The 24,529-nt window shown below is 44.1% G+C and overlaps 1 protein-coding gene across 1 annotated transcript; it reads right to left on the reverse strand.

Moving 5' to 3' along the window:
- Positions 1 to 16,500: 16,500 nt before the first annotated feature.
- Positions 16,501 to 22,811, reverse strand: LOC146679596 (uncharacterized). Its single transcript, XM_085450317.1, has 4 exons — positions 22,669 to 22,811; positions 18,812 to 19,048; positions 17,864 to 18,223; positions 16,501 to 17,538 (listed from the first exon to the last, which is right to left on the reverse strand). The coding sequence occupies exons 1-4, from the start codon at positions 22,684 to 22,686 to the stop codon at positions 16,846 to 16,848; spliced, it is 1,308 nt and encodes a 435-aa protein (XP_085306443.1). The 5' UTR covers positions 22,687 to 22,811; the 3' UTR covers positions 16,501 to 16,845.
- Between the last annotated feature and the right edge of the window lie 1,718 nt (positions 22,812 to 24,529).

Genomic DNA, 24,529 nt, shown 5'->3' on the forward strand with positions numbered 1-24,529 from the left:
AAACAGGGACTCATGTGTTCCCACAGCCAGATGCTGAGAGCCATTTCCTTGTAGTCCTGTGTCTACATACATGAACCATTAGATGTTATTGGAATGATTGTCAGCTCTGATAGTTTCATGTGTGTTTAGCTGGACGCTGTTTGATCCTCGACATGTTTAAAGGTGTCCAGTCCTGAGACACTGGGGCTGGAAACAGCTGTGATGTCATTGGACTGCCACACAGACAGAAGTGCATGAAGTGAGCAGCCGAGGAGCCGCTGATGTTTTGGATTCAACAGCATTTGAAAGGTCGACACAGACACGTTTGCACACAGAAAGCTGAATCTGTCATATGCCACAGTGAACTCACTGTTCAGTGTTTTTCAGGAAGCTTCTTAACTGCCTCTGCTGCCAAACAAGCAGCTGATGTCCTTGAGAAGAAGCTGAAGAAGTCTTCAACAACAAATACAGGAAGTGGACTTTCAAATACTAGATTCACTTTAGACTCACAGAGAAATGACTCAACCAGCTGTGTTTGACTCTATGAAAGGTCAGTGTGTGTCTGCACACAGACTGTTGTGTTGGACTGTTATTCAGTTGTCTGCTGAATGTTTTCAAATGTCTGCATCTCAGCTGTGATGAGGCTGGGGGTCATGGGAGGCCACCGTAGCAGCCTCTTCAACATCATGACATCATCATAAATGCTGCTGGACTGTCTGATGGGCTGACGGTGAAAAAGCCGTCGGGAAGGAAACAGAAGACATTTCAGAGGCTGCAGCAGATTTCTTTGATTCGGGGTCTTTTTCAGCTTTATTGGACAGAGCAGTGAAGATAAGTGACAGCAAAGCAGAGAGAAAGGGGGCGTGGCCCGGGTCAAAGCCAGGCCAGCTGCTCTCCACCTCGTGGTCACCTGCTCATCCTAGTGAGCTCCACCAGCAGCCCTTTCACACACTTTACACTGTCAAACACTGTGTGTGGACCTCAGCTAACAACAGGCTACATTTAAGTTTGGACTACATGCTTTTATATTGTTTTTATTCCATCAGCAGCTCAACATCATGAGCAGCTTTGACATAAAGACATCAAACTCAAGCTGACTTTAAACTACTTTTAATACAGGGGCTCAAAAACAACAACATCTTTATTATATATCAGGACAGAAAGTCATTTCATCTCAAAGGGAAACAGCTTTATTTGGAATAACCAGCACTATCAACTGGTTTGGGATCTCCACCAGTTTCATGTCTTTGCAGCTTCTCCAACAAAGTTCCTGTAAAATCAGCATGTTTGTCTTTATTGGTTTGATAGTGATTGATTATTCAGTCCCAATCTGCTGTCATCTAAAGAACAAAATGATGTTTCTATGAGTCACAAAGCTCCAGATGTTGTCGGCTTCACAAAGAAAACAAAGAACTTAAACACAAAGTGTTTGGAGCCAAAATGTTCCCAAGCTGCTCTTTTTGAAATGGCAGAGGTACAGTGGTGTCTAACAGCACACTGTGGAAGGCAAACATGTTATTGTTGGATGAAACTTCATGAATCCTTTGTAGATTTGAGCTGTTGGAGCCTTTCTTTTCTCTTCAGGTGTACAGATGCTGAGGAGGCAGGTGAAGCAGGTGGAGCTGTTGTGATGCTGCAGAGGGTGTGTCTTAGTAACTCTGTGAGGCAGAACTGGATCCAACATTGTGGATGTGTTGATGTTGGAGCCATTAAGAGTCTCTGGCCACACTGTAGGATTTCCCTTTGATCCACTGTGGGGGCATTTTGGAGTCTGTCAGTGAAACTCTTCATGTTTGTGTTTGACTCCAGTTTATAGAAACAGAGAAATGTGTCATGCTTTTGTTCGGCCTCCACAAATACACACATTTGTTCATTGGTTGGACTTTTTGGAAGGAGACACATTGAAAACCATGTTAATAAGATCTTGTTGTTTCCTGTGGATCCGACACAGAGAGTGGACTTCAGACAGAAAGCGTGGAAGAGATTTTAGAGGCCGTGTGTGGCAACAGGAAGTTTCTGTGTGTTTGCTGATCTTACATGTGGAAAACAACACGTGATGTTTGTGAAGTTCTACAATGATCATTGTTCTCACAGCATTTTGAGTGGGAACAGTTCAAACTGGGAGTAGTGGGAGTTATTTACTGATTGAAACAAGCTGAATGTTTCTGTGACGATGAAGATCAGCAGCTCAGCTGATCAATGAACTGACATCTATCAGTCGTTTCATGAGATGAAGTCATCAGCAGACATTTGTTCTGACTGTGTGATGAATGTCAGAACGTCAGGGCTCTGCTTTAGTCACTGCTTGATGATCATTGGCTCATTGTTGAATCCAGGGGCCCAGTCTGACCTCTGACCTTTGCTGCAGGTCTTCTGTGTTATCTCCACTTTCATGTCTGATCTTCTGCTGTATCGTCCAAAATAAACATCTGGATCATTTCCAACACTTCAGCAGATCTTTAGTTTGGGCAGTGCAGCACAGAATAACACATATTGTACTATACTGCCCACTTCCTGATCTTATTGGATCTGTGTGTGAGGTTGGTGAAGGAAACACATGTTTACTGAGTGAGTCGCTGCCATTAGGAACTAGTTTTTATATCCCAGCCTGGAAATCACACAGGACCATTTCTGCAAGTGAAAAGTCGTCATTGGAGGAAAATGATTGTGTAGTTTGTGCGACTGAAGAATTGTCCCAACTACATGTGCTGCTGACCTTTGACCTTTCCTTTAGGTGCACAGAGGAGTCTGTGGAAACATCCAGAACTGAGGCAGTGCTACAGATGCTTCAAATAAAGTGGTGTATTATCCATGTTTTCTATGGATCACATCCAGTATCCTGATCTAACGAGCCCCCTTTTTGTGGATTTTAGAGCCTCTGACTTTTGCTGCGTCTCATTTCAAGCACAAGAGCAAGAAGTGGATGAAGAAATGGGGCGAGTGGGGTCAGTGTGGTGCACGTCAGCTGTGCTCACACATGCTTTCACAAAGAACATGTGTGTTCATCGGCAGCATTAAGGTGCACTTTAGTCTTCATAATAATAAAGTATTCTGACTTTATTCTTCTGAATCCTCACAGTCATGTTGCAGCTCTGCTCTGCTTTAAGAACATGTTCTACCAGGATGTTACTTTCCTAAACGTGTTCTCCAAATGTTCCAAAGACTTTGTTCTTGTCAGAGGTAGTGTCGTGGATGAGAGAAGGAGGACCCAAACGCTGGACTCACAGGCAGGTAGGTGAAGGTGGATGTTTATTGCCGAAGGAGCGAGCAAACAGTACAGAGGGAGGAAATGGCTGGCTGACTGAATGAATGACCAAAGGACTGACTGACTGACTGACTGACTGAACATACAGACGACATAGACATCAGACGTACATCATCAATGACCCGACACTGAATGGGTAGAACAGAGGGCTTAAATACACAGACTGGTGATAATGATGATAATGAGAGAACGGTGAGTACACAGCTGAACATAATGAACTAATGATAATGGGAAGAGGACTGAACATAATGCACACAGACCAAGGCTAACACAATAAAACAGGAAGTGGAACAGGCAGTAGATAAACAGTGAACGTGAACTGAAAATACTGGGTCACCGACCCAGGAACCCTGACAGTACCCCCCCCTTCAAAGGCCGGCACCCGACGGCCAAAAGAAAAAGAACCAGAACAGGGCGGGCGGAGGGGGCCCAGGACGGAGGGACGGAGTCCACACAGAGACAGTTCAGGTGGGTGGCCACGTGGAAGGCAGCAGCGACCACTGAGCCGGTCCGGTAGGTGGCTGCGGCGGTCGAGACGAGACTGTTCCGGTGGACCGACCGTGCGGAAGGCAACGGCGGCGGCGAAGGAGACGACGGAGCAGTTCAGGGGGCCGACCGCGTGGAAGGCAGCGGCGGCTCTCCAGTGTTAGGCGTGCTGGCCACGGCCCGGTGGGCACAGGACCAGACGAGGCCGGCCCAGGTGACGACGGGGCCGGCCCAGGCGACGACGGGGCCGGACCAGGCGAAGCACAGGCTGGAGCTGCAGCAGGTGAAACAAAAGCCAAAGTCGAGGCTGGGCCAGACGAGGACGAAGACTCTGAGGCTGGGCCAGACGAGGACGGAGGCTCTGAGGCTGGAGCCGGACCAGGCGGAGCAGAAGCAGAGGCCGACGCCAGACCAGGCGACGTTGAAGGCGATGCAGAGGCCGGGCCGGGCGTGGGTGCAGCTGAGGCAGAGGCCGGGCGTGGGTGCAGCTGAGGCAGAGGCCTGACCAGGCGTGGGTGCAGCTGAGGCAGAGGCCTGACCAGGCGAAGTTGAAGCCTCTGGCTGGAGACAGGCCGGGCCAGCGGGTGCGGAAACCCCTGGCTGAGAAGCAGGAGAGCTCACAGCTGGCTCTGGGTGCTGTGGCTGCAGGTCCGGGAACCGAACAGGATGGTGGACAGGCGACTGGGAAACAGGAGGCGACTGGACTGACTGGACAGGGGACTGAGCTACAGGAGGTGACTGGGGGACAGGAGCAGACTGGACTGACTGGACAGGGGACTGAGCTACAGGAGGTGACTGGAGGACAGGAGGGGACTGAGCTACAGGAGGTGACTGGAGTACAGGAGGGGACTGAGCTACAGGAGGTGACTGGACTAGAGGTGAGTGAACTGACTGGAGGGCAGCAGGAGACTGGACAGCAGGTGAGTGAACTGACTGAAGGGAAAGCTGAACAGCAGGTGAGGGAACTGACTGGAGGGAAAGCTGAACAGCAGGTGAGGGAACTGACTGGAGTGGAGATGCTAAGGGAGGAACAGAGGCAGGCGTGGCTGACGACGGAGCTGAGGTTGGTGTGGCTGATGGCTGAGCTACAGACTGGGCTAGACAGGGAGATAAAGCTACAGCCTGGGCTAGTAAAGCTGGTGCCTGAGCAGGGGACACTTCAGCCAGCCTAACCAGGGATAAAGCTAGTGCGTGAAAGGCTGGATCAGGTGGTGGATGAAGTGGTGGACTGATTGGCTCTTCCGTGCTTCCAGAGCGTGAGGGCACTGGCTGGAGAGCCTCAGCTGAGTCTCTAGGGGGGTCAGGCCGGATCCTGGCCGCCCTCAGCCTAGGTGCTGGGACAGGCACGGGAGGTGGCTGGACACTAGTGATGTGACGTTCTGTATCGGGGCTTCGAAGCGTGTGTCGAGTAATGGAGGGGGCGTTTCCGCGAAGCGCGTATCGAGGCTTGCTTCATTTATGGGAGGAGCTGAAAATGATGACGTCCGAAGCCTCGCTGCCCGGCTGTACCACGTGACTGGTTCATGAAGCGGTTCGAACTTTGCCGCAAATAATCATTTTCCACACTGCCAGTATAAATATACACAGTACACTGCATCACTACACTATAGGTGTTTTACACACTCCTTTTGTTGTTGACATTTACAGGCTGTGTGCAAAATGCCACACTCTTCAAATTCATGCCAACTAATATTTTTACGTCCAGTAGGTGTCCTGCTAGAGCAAATGAAGCTTCAAGAAGCTTCGCGTTGGGGTGAACCAATTGGATGAAAAGCATCAGTGCTTCATGAGGCTTCATCTGCCCATCACTACTGGACACCAGTCACCCCCACCCGAGGAACAGAGGTGGGTGTGGAGGTATACGGGGTCACAGCTGCCCTCGTCCTGGGTGCGGGCACAGGTGTGGGTGTCGGCTGACTGACAGGAGTGGAAATGATGACTGGGCGAGTGATACCGACAGGTCTATCTGGATTTATTCTGGTCCTTCTGCCACCACTATTTACAGTCTTTGACTGAACAGTCTTTGGGGGAGCAGAGCAGAAAAAATCTTCCCAGTCCACTTCATCCTCTAGGAGGGAAACATCCCATGAATCAGAAAAGAGTCTATTGTGTGTTTTAAGTGAATAATCAGATGGTGAGTGCGAAAAACAGTCACTGGAGCTCACCATCGGGAGTTGCTGGAAATAGTCCTTGTTATGGCGACGTGTGCGCCGCTTTCTCCGGGAAGAGGCAGTGGGCGGGGTACACAGCCGAGCCTCTGGCACGGGAGCCTCCATTGAGCCGAGGTGGGAGGCGGAGCCACCGTGCCATGGCGAGGTTGAAGGTCCGGTGAGTAAAATGGCTGGTGGGCGAGCGAGGAGCGGAGCAGCGGAAGAGCGAGCGGCCGAAGCCTGGCCTGTGACGCCCACTCTCCGCGGCGAATGCTCCGATGCAGGTGAGGCAGCAGGTGGAGGACCGCGGCGTCTCCGAGGCCCGCCCAGAGCCAGGCGAGTCCCCTCAAAGACGTGCTCCCTCTCTGAGAAGAGCCGCTGTTTCCACCTGAGCTTCTCCGCCCAAATGGAGAGCGCTACGTCCTGCCGCTCGAAAAGGTCCGAGTCCGCTGGGTCCACAACGCGTGGTCGGGTCATTGTGTCAGAGGTAGTGTCGTGGATGAGAGAAGGAGGACCCAAACGCTGGACTCACAGGCAGGTAGGTGAAGGTGGATGTTTATTGCCGAAGGAGCGAGCAAACAGTACAGAGGGAGGAAATGGCTGGCTGACTGAATGAATGAATGAATGAATGACCAAAGGACTGACTGACTGACTGACTGAACATACAGACGACATAGACATCAGGCGTACATCATCAATGACCCGACACTGAATGGGTAGAACAGAGGGCTTAAATACACAGACTGGTGATAATGATGATAATGAGAGACCGGTGAGTACACAGCTGAACATAATGAACTAATGATAATGGGAAGAGGACTGAACATAATGCACACAGACCAAGGCTAACACAATAAAACAGGAAGTGGAAAAGGCAGTAGATAAACAGTGAACGTGAACTGAAAATACTGGGTCACCGACCCAGGAACCCTGACAGTTCTAAGTAGTTCTACATGATGAAACATCCACACTAAGTTTAAGAAGGACACACAAACACCATCTGTCCTTTCATCATGTGTACAAACGTGTTCAGATGTCAAATGTACCGTGAATGGATGCAAATGTGGATCGTTCCAATAAAATGAGACAGTTTTGTAAGTGGATCACAGTTTGAAGTTCATTGAAACCTATAAGAACATGTTATTCAAACCAATTTTATCCAACAGGAAGAAGCATCAGGGGAACAGGAAACATTCAAACATGTTTACTGTAAGAACTGCACAAAGGAAGGAAACACAATCCTACACACGAGCACTTTAAAATGGACATTTAGCTTTTCAAACATCAGGGAGCTGCAATAACAACACTGAGCCCATTCTGATCAGACTGAAAGATTTATAGAGATTTATCCATGTGCTGGAAAATGATTTGATATCAACATAGATGCAGATTAGCAGGAGCATTTTCTTCATATTGATTTAGAGTTCAGTACCAGGAATATGTAGAATTAACATCTGTGTGCATGACGAGTGATGAAAATTCAAAGTCAGGCTTTCAGAGGATGTCAGAATTGGTGTCTCTATCTGTGACTGTCCCAGAGGAACTTACCTGGGGGATTATTACAGATCTGTCTATATAGAAAGACTTGCATTGATTCACAGTGTACAATTCTTTCTAATCTATTAACATCTTCCTCCAAATCCTGTTTCTGCTGTTTAATGACATATGTCTGAATACAGACAGTGGAAAAATGTCAGTCCTAGTCTTACTGGATCTCAGTGCAGCATTTGATACAGTTGACCACAACATATTACTCAAACGACTGGAGAACTGGACAGGTCTTTCAGGAACTGTACTAAACTGGTTCAAAACATACTTAGAAAACAGGAAATACTTTGTATCAATAGGTAACTTCACATCTGAGCAGACAAGTATCACATGTGGAGTTCCCCAAGGTTCCATCTTGGGACCCTTTCTGTTTAACATTTACATGCTCCCACTGGCACAGATTATAAAGAACAACAAAATAAACTGTCGTAGCTATGCAGATGACACACAAATATATATCACAATGTCACCAGGAGACCAAGGCCCCGTACAATTTTCTCCAGCTAAACAAAAACAAAACTGAGGTAATAGTCTTTGGCGCCAAAGAAAAACGATTACAGGTCACCAGAGAACTTCAATCTATACATCTAAAAACCACAAACCAGGCGAGACATGTGGGTGTAGTGATGGATGCAGACCTAAACTTAGAAAAACACATTAAGACAATAACAAAATCAGCTTACTATCGCCTCAAGAATATATCAAGGATAAAAGATCTGATGTCTCAACAGGACCTGGAAAAACTAGTCCATGCATTCATCTTTAGTAGGCTTGATTACTGTAACAGCATCTTTACAGGTCTACCTAAAAAATCAGTCAGACAACTACAGCTCATTCAGAACTCTGCTGCTCGAGTCCTCACTAAGACCAAAAAAGTGGACCACATCAGTCCAGCTCTGAGGTCTTTACACTGGCTGCCTGTCCGTCAGAGGATAGACTTTAAAGTTCTGATGCTGGTCTATAAAGCTCTGAATGGTTTAGGACCAAAATACATCAGTGACCTCCTGACCCAGTATGAACCTTCCAGATCCCTCAGGTCATCTGGATCCGGTCTTTTATCAGTTCCCAGAGTCAGAACCAGACACGGAGAAGCTGCATTCAGCTTTTATGCTCCTTATATCTGGAACAAACTCCCAGAAAGCCTCAGATCAGCTGAAACACTCAGTTTATTTAAATCCAGGTTGAAGACTCACCTGTTCTCAGCTGCATTTGAATAAAGCACCAAATCCACACTTTAAGCTTAAATTTCAAAACTTACATTTAACTACTGATTTTATCTACTGTTCTGATCTGTTTTGATTTTATATACTGTTTTGTTTGTTTGTTTGTTTGTTAATTAGTTAGTTTGTTTGCTTGTTTTAATCAATTTTAAATCATGCTTTTTATTTGTTTTTGTTTCTAATGTCTCTGTAAAGCACTTTGAATCACCTTGTTGTTGAATTGTGCTATACAAATAAACTTGCCTTGCCTTGCCATCAGAAGGGCTCAAACCTCCTGCTGTTTCTACTGGACCATAAATTCTACTTTATGATCATCTTCAAAAATAAAAACGTGAGTTTATTTGTGAACTCTGTGAAATGTGTCTGATGTTTAGTTTGAACCAATCCTGTGTCAGCTGCAGCCACATCATTGCCACACATACAAATGGGTGCGTTCCTGTTTAGACCTGCTGGCTGTCAATGGGCTTCATTCCATTTCAGACTGCCGGTGGTTGGCTGTGATCTAAACTGAACATGGCTCCTGTGTTAGAAGAGCCTCTGATTTTAAACTTTGCACATTTAATAGTTTCTTTCCAACACTGTGGAGCTACCAGCCCAGTATATGTAGCCCACAGTAGATGGAGTTATCAAGCTGACTGACAAACATCAGGACTCATGTGATCCCTACATGTGGACCTTTCACAGATGGATCCAAGTGCAGATTCAACTCTGCATCACATTTGACTTCAGCTGTTACACACTTTCTAGCTGTGTCACTTCCTGCTTTTTGGATCAGATAGTTTATTCATGTCCACAAATGTTTGGCTGCATGTTTGTATCATCTATATTTCCAGTCTTCATACAGCCGATATTTCATGTGAACTCCAACCTGCCAGCTGCCATCATGTTTTCAGGGTTCATTCAGTGTTGAAATGTAGGACAAACAGCAGCACATGTTCTCTAAATGTTTGCAGTCATTTTAAATGAAGCTGATACTACATGAGACATTTTCCATATTTACTGTCTTTGAACAGAGAATAATAAAGCCATCAAACATATACAGGCTGTGCAAATACAAACTTCTGTGGTGCATTTGATGACCTGCAGAGGAGAACAAGTCGGGCTTTTCAGCCCTAACACAACCTCTTTGTTCTCAATACTACAAAACCTTCAAAGGCTGATATGCAAGTTTGCATGAATCACCAACACAGTAGTGTTTGTTTCTAGTATAATTATAAATAAGCTGATCAGATATCTGCTGACTGATTAGATCCTGTATCTATTACAGATGAACTGGATATCACAGCGCATGTTGTTAATCCGTCATATCAAACTAAACCGTGTTGCTGGTGTAAATATCCTCCAATAAAGTCAGATGAGGGCTGCTGTTGCCAGGTAACGATGATGTCACACTGGATCTTCTGATCTTTAGCATCGTAGCGCTCGGAGTCTGATGTTGGCTCACGTGTTGTTAAACACCAACATGACGTTCTACTAGTCAAGGCCTCAGCTTATTATATACCTATTATATTCTAGTATCAAATACACAATTTTCAAATGGAGGCCTAATAACAGATTATATTGTTCTCTTCCAAGATGGTTGCTGGCATCCACCAGTAACCTTTCAAAACAAAATGTCTAATTTCACTGCATTGACAGTAGGTAAAGAATTAAACTGACATTACTCCTCCACTGAATCTACATAAATCAACAGTTAAATAATGTCAGTTCTTCCGTGTTCTCTGGAATCAATCACAGCAAAGAAATTAGACTGTTTCTTTTGAAAAATGTTGGGAAAGAACAAATCAAGATCAAAAATCAAGATTCAGTTAAACAACAATTATAACTAAACAATTTGAGATAATGTTAGTTTCCATTAACATTAAATTAGGTTACTGAATTGGCAAACACCTTCCTATTAACATTACCCATTTTACCCCAATAACTAAAGAAATTAGCACTTGCAGGTCAAAACCTTTATTCAAGAGATGCAAAAATAACATTGATACAGTGACTGTCAAAAATTACAGCACTGATCATACTGTGACATGTTGGTTCAAAACAGCACACTTAGAAATATTCAACGTTCTTTACTTCAACTGAATGAAACTGAAAACACCATTTCACACGACCCATATGGGATATTTAGACTGTATAACTGTTCACGCTACATCTCTTCACTAGTAAAAGAAAGAAAAAATACAAAGAGAAATTTAAAAATGCTGCCAAAGTGCTGCACAGAGCAAAAGGAAAAACAAACAACAACAAAAAAATGGCCCTGTCCTCATGGCAGTTGCAGTGTATATAAAAATGAACCCTGCGATCTGTTCCTCCAGCTTCAAAAATGCAGCAGAACAAGTGTGAGATTTAAATGTCTTCTCACCTAGAGCTGATCAACTTAAGATAAGATAAGATAAGATAAGATAAGATAAGATAAGATAAGATAAGATAAGATAGAACTTTATTAATCCCTCGGGTGGGTTCCTCTGGGAAATTCGATTTCCAAAAAAGCACAGTACCGACAGAAGTTACAGAGTTATACACACACACATATATATAAATACAGAGACAATATAAATAAAATATACGAAGGGGATAAATAGAATAAATAGGAATAAAAATAAAAATACAAGTGAATTGCACATTTCAAGTATTGAGTCTATTGCACCGTTGACTATTTACAAAAGTATTGCACAAGGTATTGTACAGTGAGGTGAAGAGGCACTACAGCTTAGTTGTTCCCCCCTCCTTTGTCCTCCTGTTTCCCCTCCCTCTCCCCTCCAGAGAGGAGTTAAACAGTCTGATGGTGTGTGGGACAAAGGAGTTTTTAAGTCTGTTAGTTCTTGTCTTTGGGAGAAGCAACCTGTCACTGAACAGACTCTTCTGGTTGTTAATGGCCGTGTGCAGAGGATGCCTGGCATTGTCCATAATGTCCATCAGTTTCTTTAATGTCCTTTTCTCTGCCACTGTCACCAGAGTGTCCAGCTTCATGCCGACCACAGAGCTAGCCCTCCTTTTTTTTTTTTTTTTTTTTTTTTTTTTTCTAAATGACATCAGAAACAGCAGTATGCGACATTACGTGATGGCAGAGCTTCAGTTCATCCTTTGTCATTTTTTTTTTTTTTTTTTTTTTAATAAATAGGACAGGGGGAATGAATGAGAGAGAGAGGGGGAGAGAAAGAAAGAAAACCCAAGGGGAGAAGAGACGGTGAGAAGGGGGGGGAAGAGAGACAAAAAAACAAAACAAAAAAAAAACAAAAAAAAAACTCCTGGGTCACCTGTATGGAGAAAAAACAAACAAACAAACAAACAAACAAACAGAGGAGACAGCAAACAACAAAGAGCAACATAATAATAGAGAAAACAAAGCACCATCACAATAAACTAGCTAGTCATAGATATCAGTATTTACTAAGTAATAAACGATATTGTGCAGCACGCAAGATAGACAGCGCACAGTGTGCTTTGAGGCAGCAGCCAAGAAAGCTTTAGTCCGCGTCTGTGAATACCCATGTGTGCATACCTGTGTGGATCAGCATGCTTGCATTCCAAAGGTTTCTCCATGTAATGATCTGCTAGGGAGTGTGGGGGGGCCACAGCCCCGTCCTCCAGGGTGTGAAGCGGGTATGGAGGAGATCAAAACTCCAGACATCCAGAGGCCCCCAGAACACAAGAGACCATGGAAGACCAACAGAGGGGCAGCCGCGCCACTGTTCCAGAGCTAGCCCTCCTGATCAGTTTCTCCAGCCTGGATGAGTCCCTCTTTGCTGTGCTGCTCCCCCAGCACACCACAGCATAGAAAAGTACTCCAGCAACCACCGACTGGTAAAACATCCTCAGGAGCTTCCTGCAGATGTTAAAAGACCTCAGCCTCCTGAGGAAGTACAGTCGGCTTTGGGCTTTTTTATACAGGTGCTCTGTGTTGCATGACCAGTCCAGTTTATTGTCCACCCACAGCCCGAGGTACTTGTACTTGTTGACCACCTCCACCTCCTCCCCCTCTATCTGAACCGGCAGTGGACCTGCTCTAGACCTCCCGAAGTCCACAACCAGTTCCTTAGTCTTTGAGGTGTTGAGTTGCAGGTGGTTTGTGTGACTCCATGCGACAAAGTTCCTCACCAGACTTCTGTACTCCTCTTCCTGATCATCCCAGATACACCCCATGATGGCTGTGTCGTCTGCAAACTTCTGAATGTGGCATAATTCAGAGTTGTAGCAGAAGTCAGAGGTGTACAGGGTGAAGAGAAGAGGGGACAGCACAGTTCCCTGTGGTGCTCCTGTGCTGCTGACCACTGTGTCAGACGTGATGTCCTTCAGCCTGACGTACTGTGGTCTGTCGGTGAGGTAGTCGGAGATCCAAGCCACCAGGCAGGGGTCCACCTCCATCCTGTTCAGTTTTTCCTGAAGCATACAGGGCCGGATGGTATTAAAGGCACTGGAAAAGTCAAGAAACAGTATCCTGACCGTGCCTTTTCCCCCATCCAGGTGTGAGTGGGCTCTGTGTAGGAGGTACAGGATGGCATCCTCCACTCCGACACCCGCCTTGTATGCAAACTGTAGTGGGTCCTGGGCATGTTGTACCTGTGGTCGGAGGAGGTTGAGGAAGAGCCGCTCTAGAGTCTTCATAAGATGTGACGTCAGTGCCACCGGTCGGAAGTCATTCAGCTCATTGGGCCGGTTCTTTTTAGGGACCGGGACGATGCAGGATGTCTTCCATAGGGCGGGCACTCTCCCCAGTCGCAGACTGAGGTTGAAGACTCGTTGTAGCGGCTCCCCAAGTTCAGCAGCACACGCCTTTAGCATCCTAGGACACACCTTGTCTGGGCCTGCTGCCTTTCTGGGGCGAAGCTTCCTCAGTTGTCTCCTGACCTGATCCACTGTGACACTGGGAGATGTTTGGGAAGAGGGGAGGGGGGGAGATGTCTTGCTGCTGAGAGAGGGATTGGAGGAGGGGGGTGTCATGGTGTCAGGAAGGGGGGGAAGCGAGGGAGGTAGGAGAGTGGGGAGAGGACTCTGTAGTAAAGGTGAGGGTGGGGGGGTTGTGGGCTGGTCAAACCTGTTGAAGAAGTTGTTGAGTTCGTTTGCCTTCTCCACAGTCCCCCCCACTGTGCTTTTCTTGGTGTTGTGGCCTGTGATGGTTTTCACACCATTCCAGACCTCCCTCATATTGTTCCTCTCCAACTTCTGCTCCACCTTCCTCCTGTAGGTGTCCTTTGCTTCCCTCAGGCAGCGTTTCACCTCCCGCTGTGCTGCCTTCATCTCCTCCTTCACTTTGCTCCTGAAAGCCTTCTTCTTCATGTTGAGGACAGCTTTGACTTCCTGTGTTACCCACGGTTTGTTATTAGGATAACACCGTACCGTCTTAGCAGGGGCGACCGTGTCCACACAAAAGTTGAGGTAGTCTGTAAGACAGTGTGTCGCCCCCTCTATGTCCTCACCATGTGGGCTCAGGAGCACATCCCAGTCTGTGGTGTCATAGCAGTCTCTCAGAGCATCCTCCTTTTCTGGGGTCCATCTCCGGATGGAGCGCGTTGTGACAGGCTGCCTTTGGACGAGGGGTGTGTATTGTGGCTGTAGGTAAACCAGGTTGTGGTCTGACTTCCCTAGTGGGGGGAGGGGGGTGGCTCTGTATGCATCTCTCACATTAGCATACAGTAGGTCAATTGTCCTGTTGCTCCTTGTGGGACAATTCACAAACTGGTGAAAAGCAGCCAGAGTAGAGTCCAGTGTGGCATGGTTAAAGTCTCCAGATATAATAATGAAAGCCTCGGGGTTTTGTGTCTGAAGTCTTGCTGTGACTGTGTGTATTTTCTCACAGGCAGCTGTTGCGTCGGCCCTCGGAGGGATGTAAACATACACACAGATCACATGACTGAACTCCCGAGGTAGATAATATGGCCGCAAGCTAACAGCTAGCAGCTCCAGGTCCGGACGGCATACCGAAACTTTAACGGAGACGTGTCCAGGGTTACAGTATCTGTTGTTAACGTAGACAATGAGTCCCCCACCTCTGCTTTTTCCGCTGGCCTGCGTGTCCCTATCGGCTCTCACGGGTGTGAAACCGCATAGGTCTATGTTAGCCTGTGGCGTTAGTTCGGTTAGCCACGTCTCCGTGAAGATAAACAAGCTGCACTCACGGTATAGTCTGTGGTTGTTCAGAGCGCACAGTTCGTCAATCTTATTCTGTAACGAGTTCACGTTGCCCATGATCACTGTCGGGATTGATGGTTTGAATCGCCTCCGGTGATCCGCTCTCCTCGCTCCAGCTTTGCAGCCTCTGTAGCTCCTCTTTAGCTCGGCCGGGATGTTGTGTCGCATGCCGGTCTGTCCCTTTGTTTTTAGTGCCAGCAGCTCCGCTCTCGAATAGATGAAGGAACTGGTTCCAGAAGTTTTAAAAAGTGCATTATCCATCTTGTATCGCTATATCTAAGAGGTATAAGTAGAGGAAGGTGAAAAAAAAGTTTGAAAAGCCTAGTCTAAAAAGTTAAAGTTAACAAAAAGGTGCGGTGTTGCAGAGCTACTTGGAAAGGCTGCCGTCACTCCAGCGCCATCTTGATGATGTCATCTTGATGACTTGCATGCATAACAGTGAGCTTTCCTTGCAGGAGCAGTTTTGTCTTAGTTGTGAGCTTTTCTTGTACCGGACTCTGCGCCCTAATTTTAGTGTCAGACCACACATTCAGAGTATTCCATCAGAACCAACCACGACGCAAGAGGAACACTGATGACGTGCAACCCCATGACCCAATCTGGGGCAGTGATGTACCAGCGGAGTTCAAGTTGTGGACCACCAGACAGAAGGTCCTGCACTCACTGTTCCCATGGGTCGGAACTGGAAAAAACACGTTAAGAATTGAGACTCTTGACTACCGATTTGGACTTTTCCTGAACAGCTCAACAAAGATAAATAAGGCTCAGAATGAGGAAATCGACGCGATCAGAATAGTGGTCATGCAACACAGGGTCGCCCTGGACATGATTCTCGCTGAGAGAGGGGGCCTCTGTGTCTTATTCAACACCACTTGTTGCACCTATATCCCGGACAACGTGCACTCCTTGACCATGACCACCGCCCTAGACAAGTTGCGACAACTGAGTAATGCGCAGCAACAAGACTATGTCACGAACAATGAGGACTGGCTGACCTGGCTGCTGAGTGGCAGCTGGAAGACCCTCGTGATAAAAGGACTCGTACTGATAGGAGTTCTGCTTCTATTATTGTGCTTGTTTTCTACATGTATCCTACCATGCATAAGATCCATGATTGACAAAATGGTACAGGCCACAGTAATTACCTATGTTGGACTGCCACTAGAAGATGAATCGGATGAAGAAGATTTAGTATAGAAACACACACACACATACTGAATGATGCTACAATTGAAAATGTTATAAGCAAGTGATTGTTGGCTGATAATAAAGTATGATTAAGTGAAAAATATTAACATCAGGAGGGGATGTTAAAGAAGAAACGCTTTTATGAGTTTTATGTTGCATTAAAGTATATGTTCATATTTTACTCTTAATAGGAAAAGAACAAAATGTACTACTCGCTCTGTTTATAGAAAGAGGAAGTTCACCCTATGACATTTATACGAACTTAGACACACACACACACATATATGCAAAATTAGAGGAAACTGCTATGCTTGTTTCACCCTGCTATAAATAATAAACGACTACTGCAGCTCGGTGTGAGTCCTCTCTGAGCCCTCACCCGTGCAGCACCTTAACCGTCTCCAAGTGTCTCAGTGTTGTTTATTCACCTGTTTGATAACTGTAAATCTCTGACAAGAGTTTATTTATATCATCTTCACGTGAACACATTCAAGAACATCACAGATGAAGAAACATTAAAAACTTCCACACTACATGAAGCAAGAAAAATAGTTTATTCCTTTATGTAGAAAAAACAGAAACATCAAACATCACAACAGACTCTCTTTGAAAGAACTAAAAACCTTTGTTCTCATGGTCCAATCATGAGTGAACTCCCCGATGAAGCCTTGTGTGCTAAAACATGTCAGAGTTTTAAAGGTTAAACATGAGTTTCCAAAACGTTTTGCTGGAGAACAATGAACTATTTGACTGAGTTTCAATCATTTACAGACGAGCAAAACCAGGACAGAGAAAAAAGGACAAAACTGACTCAGTAAAAAACAGAAAAGAAGATCCCATGTAGATCTGTATTATGTAGAAGTTCAGCCCAGCAACCAGTTCAGTTCAACACAAGTTTAAATGATTCTATCTGAACTCTGTGGAGCCTGATCTCAAGCTTTTTGAGTCTGACACAGAAACCAGAGGATCTTTCTGTGTCTTCAGATTCACTGTGATCCAGTGATGGGAGTGATTTCAGCCCTGAGTGATCGCGCTGATGTTTGCACAGAGCAGACAATGAGGTGAATGTTTGGGCACATTGGTAACAGTGAAACAGTTTATTAGTAACGTGGGATCGTTTGTGTGCAGAGTATGAACTGAGATTCCTGAAGCTCTTGTCACACTGGTCACAGCTGTAGTTTCCTTCTATGTGTGTTCGTTCATGACTGTTACGATGACCTGAATGCGAGAAGCTTCTCTCACAGTGTCTGCACTTGTGTGGTTTCTCTCCTGTGTGGACTCGTTTGTGTGATTTAAGGTCCCTTGCAGTGGTGAAGGATGACCCACACTGATCACAGAGGTGCTTTTTAACCCCACTGTGAATCAGTTCATGTTGTTTTAACTCACTTGGTGTGGTGAAGCTTCTCCCACATTCTTTGCAGTATTTCAGTTTGTCTCCAGTGTGTCTACGTTGATGTGTTTTAAGGGCAGCTTGCCAACTGAAAGTTTTTCCACAGAGGTCACAATGAAAGTCTTTCCCACCACCACAGTGATGACAGGGTTGAGAACTGGATCCATCTGTGTCGCTCTGCTTCTAAACAAAGACACAAAGACAGTGTAAGTCAGTCCTTCAACATTTGTATCCTGAACGTCGCCTGAAATAAAGAGCATCTCTGCAGACGTCCAACTACATTTGACTGTTTCAGTTAACACACTCAGTTTACTGGGCTGCAATAACTACAATACTACCACCATAATACTACAGTAATACTAAAATCATAACTGAAAGGAAAATCTGAATAATCACTCAGAGCTGCTTTTCCATGCAGTAGAATTGCTAACATGCTAACACAGTTTAATGAGCAGAGTTGTTCCAAACAGTCAGGCTAAAATGACAAGATAACAATATAAATACATACCTCACAGTAGCTGCACTTGTAGAGTCTCTTTCTGGTGTGGATCTGTTGGTGTTGTCTCAGGTGACGTGGAGATTTAAAAGTCTTCTCACACAGGTCACATTGATAAGGTCTCTCCTCAGTGTGGGTAAACATGTGTCGTTGTAAGTCTGTGTGACTTATAAACTCTTTGCCACACTGTTCACAGCAGTACACATCATGTCTGGTGTGAATGCGTAGGTGTGTATTTCGGCTCTCTCTCTGGCTGAAAGTTTTTCCACAGATGTCACAGCTGTATGCCTTAATTCCAGAGTGGGTAACTAGATGCCTCTGTAAGTGGCTACTGTGAGTAAAAGCTCTGCCACACTGATCACAGCTGTATGCCTTAATTCCAGAGTGGGTAACTAGATGACTCTGTAAGCTGCTACTTTGAGTAAAAGCTCTGCCACACTGATCACAGCTGTACGCTTTAACTCCACTGTGGATGAGTTGGTGTTTTTTTAGGTAACCCTTCAAGGAAAAAGACTTTCCACACAAGTCACAGCTGAACGGTCTCTCTCCAGTGTGGATGACCTGATGCTGTTTTAGTTTATCCCTCACAGTAAAACCCTTCCCACACTCGTCACAGCTGTATGGCTTAATTCCAGAGTGGGTAACTAGATGCCTCTGTAAGTTGCTACTTTGAGTAAAAGCTCTGCCACACTGATCACAGCTGTACGCTTTAACTCCACTGTGGATGAGTTGGTGTGTTTTTAGGTGACCCTTCAAGGAAAAAGACTTTCCACACAAGTCACAGCTGAACGGTCTCTCTCCAGTGTGGATGACCTGATGCTGTTTTAGTTTATCCCTCACAGTAAAACCCTTCCCACACTCGTCACAGCTGTATGGCTTAATTCCAGAGTGGGTAACTAGATGCCTCTGTAAGTTGCTACTTTGAGTAAAAGCTCTGCCACACTGATCACAGCTGTACGCTTTAACTCCACTGTGGATGAGTTGGTGTGTTTTTAGGTGACCCTTCAAGGAAAAAGACTTTCCACACAAGTCACAGCTGAACGGTCTCTCTCCAGTGTGGATGACCTGATGCTGTTTTAGTTTAGCCCTCACAGTAAAACCCTTCCCACACTCGTCACAGGTGTGTGTTTTCTCTCCCTTTCTTCTGTGAGGTTTGTCGGCCTCCTGAGAGCGCTGACTTCTGGCTCCATGTTGGTCCTGCAGTGACAGAGATACAAACAGAGGCAGTGAGTGAAATGCAGTCGTGGAACAAACTCAACCTTCAAACTCCATTAACACTAGTTTTAAACCTGAAGGTGGAGCGTGGCACCAAACACCTTAAAGGTCTCTTATCCCCACCTGCTGGTAGTTCTAACACACTACATCCAACCTGCTGTTAAAGATAATTCATGACTGTTCAAACACTAAAATCATACACACACACACACACACACACACACACACACACACACACACACACACACATTATTTTATAATTTAGATTATTTTGTTGTTTCCTATTACATATTTCTATAATTTGTATAGATTTATACAGAATTATTCAGTGATAATAAATCCTATGTTTGTTTATTCTAAAGGAACCCCGTTAGCTTCCACAACAGATGTTGCTCGTCTTCCGTCAAATACTCACATAAAATATTACACAATAAAGTGGATTCAAGATATCCACATAATTTCACTCTTACATCCACAGTGAGGTTTCACAATTGTTCAAATATAAGCAATCAATAATAATAATAATAATATCAATAACATTGAGGCACATTACACAAATTTCAAAAACAAATCATGTCTTACAATATTTACAACAACTAAAAGCTCTGTAAATCGGCTTTTAAGTGTTCATTGAAGTTTTGAATAATTCTCTAATTTTTTAAGGCAACTTATTCCACTTAAAAGTTGCTCTAAATGTAACAGTTTTACAAACGTTACTTTTAACTCGAGCATTTACTAAATTGCAGCTTGTTGAAAACTGTGTAATATGATGATGTATTTCATCTGGATACTGCAGCTGAGCAGAATAAATGTGGTGTGTTTAACAGAATTGCTTTCTTTAGAACTACAAGTAAGCCATAGAATATTTTAGCCTGTACAGGAAGCCAAGAAAGGTTATTATGCATTTTATCAATATTAGTATAGTATGAACATCTTCACACTAATCTGGACGCCTTATTCTGGACTAACTGAAGTCTGTTAAGATCTGTCTTATTAGCTGCTGACCAAATGATTGAACAATACTCCAGATGAGACATTACTAGTGCATTAATGACATCTTTCATAATGAAGAAGTGATACACAAAGAGCATTTCATAGCCATAGCTATGCCTTGTCGGCAGAGTTATGTGACATTAGTGATGTTTGTACTTTCAGCGTTAACTTGGTTTTAAAGCCTTTAAAATATACGCCGTTCAATAGTCGACCTTCATCTGACAGAGAATGTGATGATTTTGTGGATAATTAAAGTCAGTCATATATCCACAAACACAACAAGCTGAAAGTCAGTGATGCTGCTCGGTTTGCAGTCCTGAATATCACGGCACAAGCAGGATTCACTGCACTGTTAATGTTAGCTGTGTTATATTGCTGCCTCTGTTCGGTGGTGTCGAGCCAAACGGACTTTAACGTGTGTTTGAACGAGCTGACGGTTCACTCGTTAAGCTGAAAGAAAGATGCTTTAATCACAGCAGTCACACATGTGTCCACTGCACCATCTGGAACTCTTCTTGTTTACACTCGTAATAACACAAACACTAAATCCTGCTTCTCTGCTGCTGTTGTGTAGCAGTGTGTACACCTGAGACTGTCACCTGTCTGTCTGTCCTGCACTCTCTCTCTGTTTCTTTCTCTCTGATTGTGGAATAAAAGTATGAACATGTGTTTATAAGTTACACTTGTGTTTGAATCCTGCAGCTTATCACACATTTGATTTCCATGTGTGACGACTGCAAGTGTCCAGAGTGAGGACAGACTGAGGGACCCACTGCTGCACATCATCTGTGAGGCTTTGCAGCCCTGATGATCCACCAGGACAAACTCAGCAGTGTGTGAGGAAGAGGAGGAGGAAGAGCCAGCAGCAGCTGACAGATGGAGAGAATAGACAGACTGTTCCCTGTTTGTGAAGGACTGCTAGGAAAGTTTAACATAACTGTCTGTGCTGAATCAGTCTTATTAGGTAATGTTCAAATAATGTGATCATCCCAGTGTTTCCAGTGTGGGAGAAAGTACTCAGGGCCTTCAAGTTACACACTATGAAAGGCAGCAACAAGTTTAATGTTCAGAAACCTAAAGTCTGTATCAGCAGCAGGATGGAGCTAAAAATAAATGTTGGTTTCAGTTCTATGAAGCTTTGAGTATTTTGGATCAGTAGCTGCTGTGTTTGTTGCATCATATTGCTGTAACTGTTTATATGCTTTATATATTCTGAGCTAAGTTGATCTATAGTGTTACATCATATTCTATAAGGATGTTATGTGTTTGTAGACTTTCTGCCCAGTTTGACCCATTTAGCAGAAGTCAGCCTGTTTAAGGCTCTGATATCTATTCTGTGTGACTTACAGCAGTTATGACATGGTCTGATTTTCTCACCCAATAAAGGAATATTTCATATATCAGTCGACTCTTCATTCTATCAGACACAGTTATCACAGCTCCTACATTTGCTTTTTACACATATATGTAAGCATTGAGCCACATTTAGTACCAACATATTAAATGAACAATATTTGTCTCTTATATATGATACATCTGTATACACACTGTCACAGATACTTGTCTGTGAGTGAAGTGATTAATATAATAACTATAATATTGGCCATATTATATTTACATTACCACAGTGAGGTGACTTTAGTCTCATGAACAACATCAGCTAATTGTTATTTACAGCTAATCTTAAACGACTGTTCAGCACAGAAATGAAGCCCAACAATCATGTTTCACAGTCCTGTAGTCTCAGCCTCAGATACTCATCAAATCACACAGAGCTCATGTAGAAACAAATGAACTAAATATGTTCTCCTTCATTTCTGTCAAACAAAGCTGTATGAAACGTTTCCAGCTGTTAGTATCATGGTTGCTAGGCAACCTGGGCAGCGCGACGGAGGCTAGACGTCCCATTTCACGAGCCTACGAGCCTCGCACTTCGGCCTTAGCGGTCTTTGAGTACGCGGCCCTTGAGGACTTTAAAGCTGCAGAACCTGAATCGGGATACAGCCATGATGATCTCCAGCCTCGTGCTCGCCAACATTCTCACCTGAGTTAAGAAGACGATCACTGAAATGGTCTCAGCAGGTCCTTTGATGACAGCAATGAAATGCAGTGGTAAGGCTTTTTGGGGATTAAGTTCGTTTTCATGGCAAAGAAGGACGATGCAGTTCATCTGATCACTCCTCATAACATTCTGGAGTGCAGGCAAAATGCTATTATAAAAACTTAAGCAGCAACTTCTCCAGGTTCCAATATTTATGCAATTCTCAAACCTTTTGGCCACGACTGTATAACCTCTTCTGAAGTTTAGTGGATATTATACATGGTTATGCTCAGGATGTGTCGGCCAGTTTCCACTGGAAACGCCTTTTGGTTAAACTGTCAGCGAGGAATTTGCATTTGCACTGTTACATTTTTATATAACTTTAATGCACATAAACAACAGCTGCTTGTTTCAGTGAAAATACATTGATGGGTTTTTAATAAAGTTGTGCAGCTGTAAAGTATTTTGTCTGCTGTCAATTCTATCGTCAGCTACATCGTTATGGCAAATGTTCAAATGTATATGGTGATAAATATCTTTGGTCATATGGTCCTGCTCTGTCTGTCACCTTCTGTGTTGAGCTCATTGTTTCCTCTGTAGTGGCTGAGCTGAGTCCAAGTAGCTGAAAATGTTCCTCTGCTGCTCCGTCAGACTCTCCTCCTCCTGCTGATCAGCTGGGACACAAAACAGATCTTTGTTAGGCTCCACACTGCACTGAAGAGTCAAAGTGTCTCATATGTTCATCTGACAAGTAAAAGAACACATTTTTGTTTCCCGAGGTGGGCAACTTGTTGGAAACAAACACAAAAGCTTTGAGCACTGATACCTGCCATTGCTGCCATTGAAAGATGCAACCCCAGCAATGTGGATTGTCAAGACTCAAACCAATCATCAAGCAAAGACAACAGGGATCATTTGTTTCTGTTTATTTAGCATTCACAGCATTTGTAGTTGCCTTCTGTGCAGGGGAAGTCCACGCACACTGTGTGGTACCGCCATCCGCAGAAGGTGCATTCAACCTCTGTAAGAGAAACGAGGTTGTCTGAGACTGAAATGATATTCACTAAAGAAGTGGTGATTTGTAAAACTTCAAGTGTATGATAAGGTGAAAACAAATACACAACTGCATGTCATGTAGTTGAAGGTTTTTTTTCTTTTGGAAGACCGGAAAACACTGAAAGTTATAAATTAGTCCTTTATTTATCCAGGTAAAAAAAAATCTCATTGAGATTAAAAATCTCATTTCCAAGAGAGACCTGGCGTCATGGCAACACAAGTCACATACCACACAGGTATATAACATTTAAAACAAACACAATATCCCAACATGTGTAACAAATGTATTGTGCTTGAAACAAATTCAGAATAGGTGATAAAGCAGCTGCACATGTGTGTCACGAGTAAATTTGGCTGTATAACAAACAGAAACAAGTGATCCTGCTGTCTTTGCTCAATGGTTGGTTTGAGTCTTGACAATCCACATTGCTGCCATCTTTCAATATGTTGAATGCACCAGTGTAAGTGCAGCCACTCAGACTCAATGTGTTCATAGAAACAGGTGCACATGTGTCACGAGTTCATCCAGCAGTAGCTATGGCACTTGGCCACAGGGGGCAGCAGTGGACTGACCTGCATTTGAGACTGCTCCAGCTGCTCTGTGACAGTCAGTAGATCTGCTACAAATTGCAGATCATATGCAAGTTTTGGAAATGACATTATAAATATTCCTAACTTAGCCACGGCAGCATTGTTGATGTATTACCTATATACTACAAATTATTCCACCTGCTGAAAAGTGGATCTAATGTGGGCGGACTCACACTTAGCAAATAAACTTGTGATGTGAGAATGTAATCAAACTGTTGATCAGAGGCAAAGTAATTTAAAGTTTATGATGCTATCGTCTAATGTTAGCTGACATGATGTTAGCTTGTAAACTTATGTTGTTGTCTGGGTCTCATGTCTGATCTGATGATAATAACTGTGACAACACAGAGATTAAATAAAGGACGTTGGTGGGACTTCTTATGTTAGAACTATAACTTCAGTTAAGGAGTGAGACGTAAGGTGACAAGGAGAATGAAGAGAATGAGAAAGAAGTAACTGGGAAGAGAAAATGAAAACAAAAATTTGAAATGATCAAATTTGTGTTAACAGATGATGGTGATTTTAAAAATTCAAGTAATTTAAAGTTTTTATCCTATTTGTTGTTGTTTTTTTCATATTCTTCTATTTGCAAGAGGTTATTAATAAAACAGGTTCTCTTTCTGGTTTCTCTTTTTGGACGCACTCTCTACAGCTTATCACATCCAAAATGGCGGATGTCAAGTACAAAACCTCGACAGAAACAATCAGCAAGAATTTTAGCATCAGTCCAAAATAAAACTGTCCAACTACAGAGTTTTAAAATCCAACTAAACTATGAACAG

This window comes from Copadichromis virginalis, unplaced genomic scaffold (assembly GCF_057382275.1).
Source record: "Copadichromis virginalis isolate Kocher_CV1m ecotype Utaka unplaced genomic scaffold, C_Virginalis_male_GT1.1 unmapped_scaffold_1, whole genome shotgun sequence".
NCBI lineage: Eukaryota > Metazoa > Chordata > Actinopteri > Cichliformes > Cichlidae > Copadichromis > Copadichromis virginalis.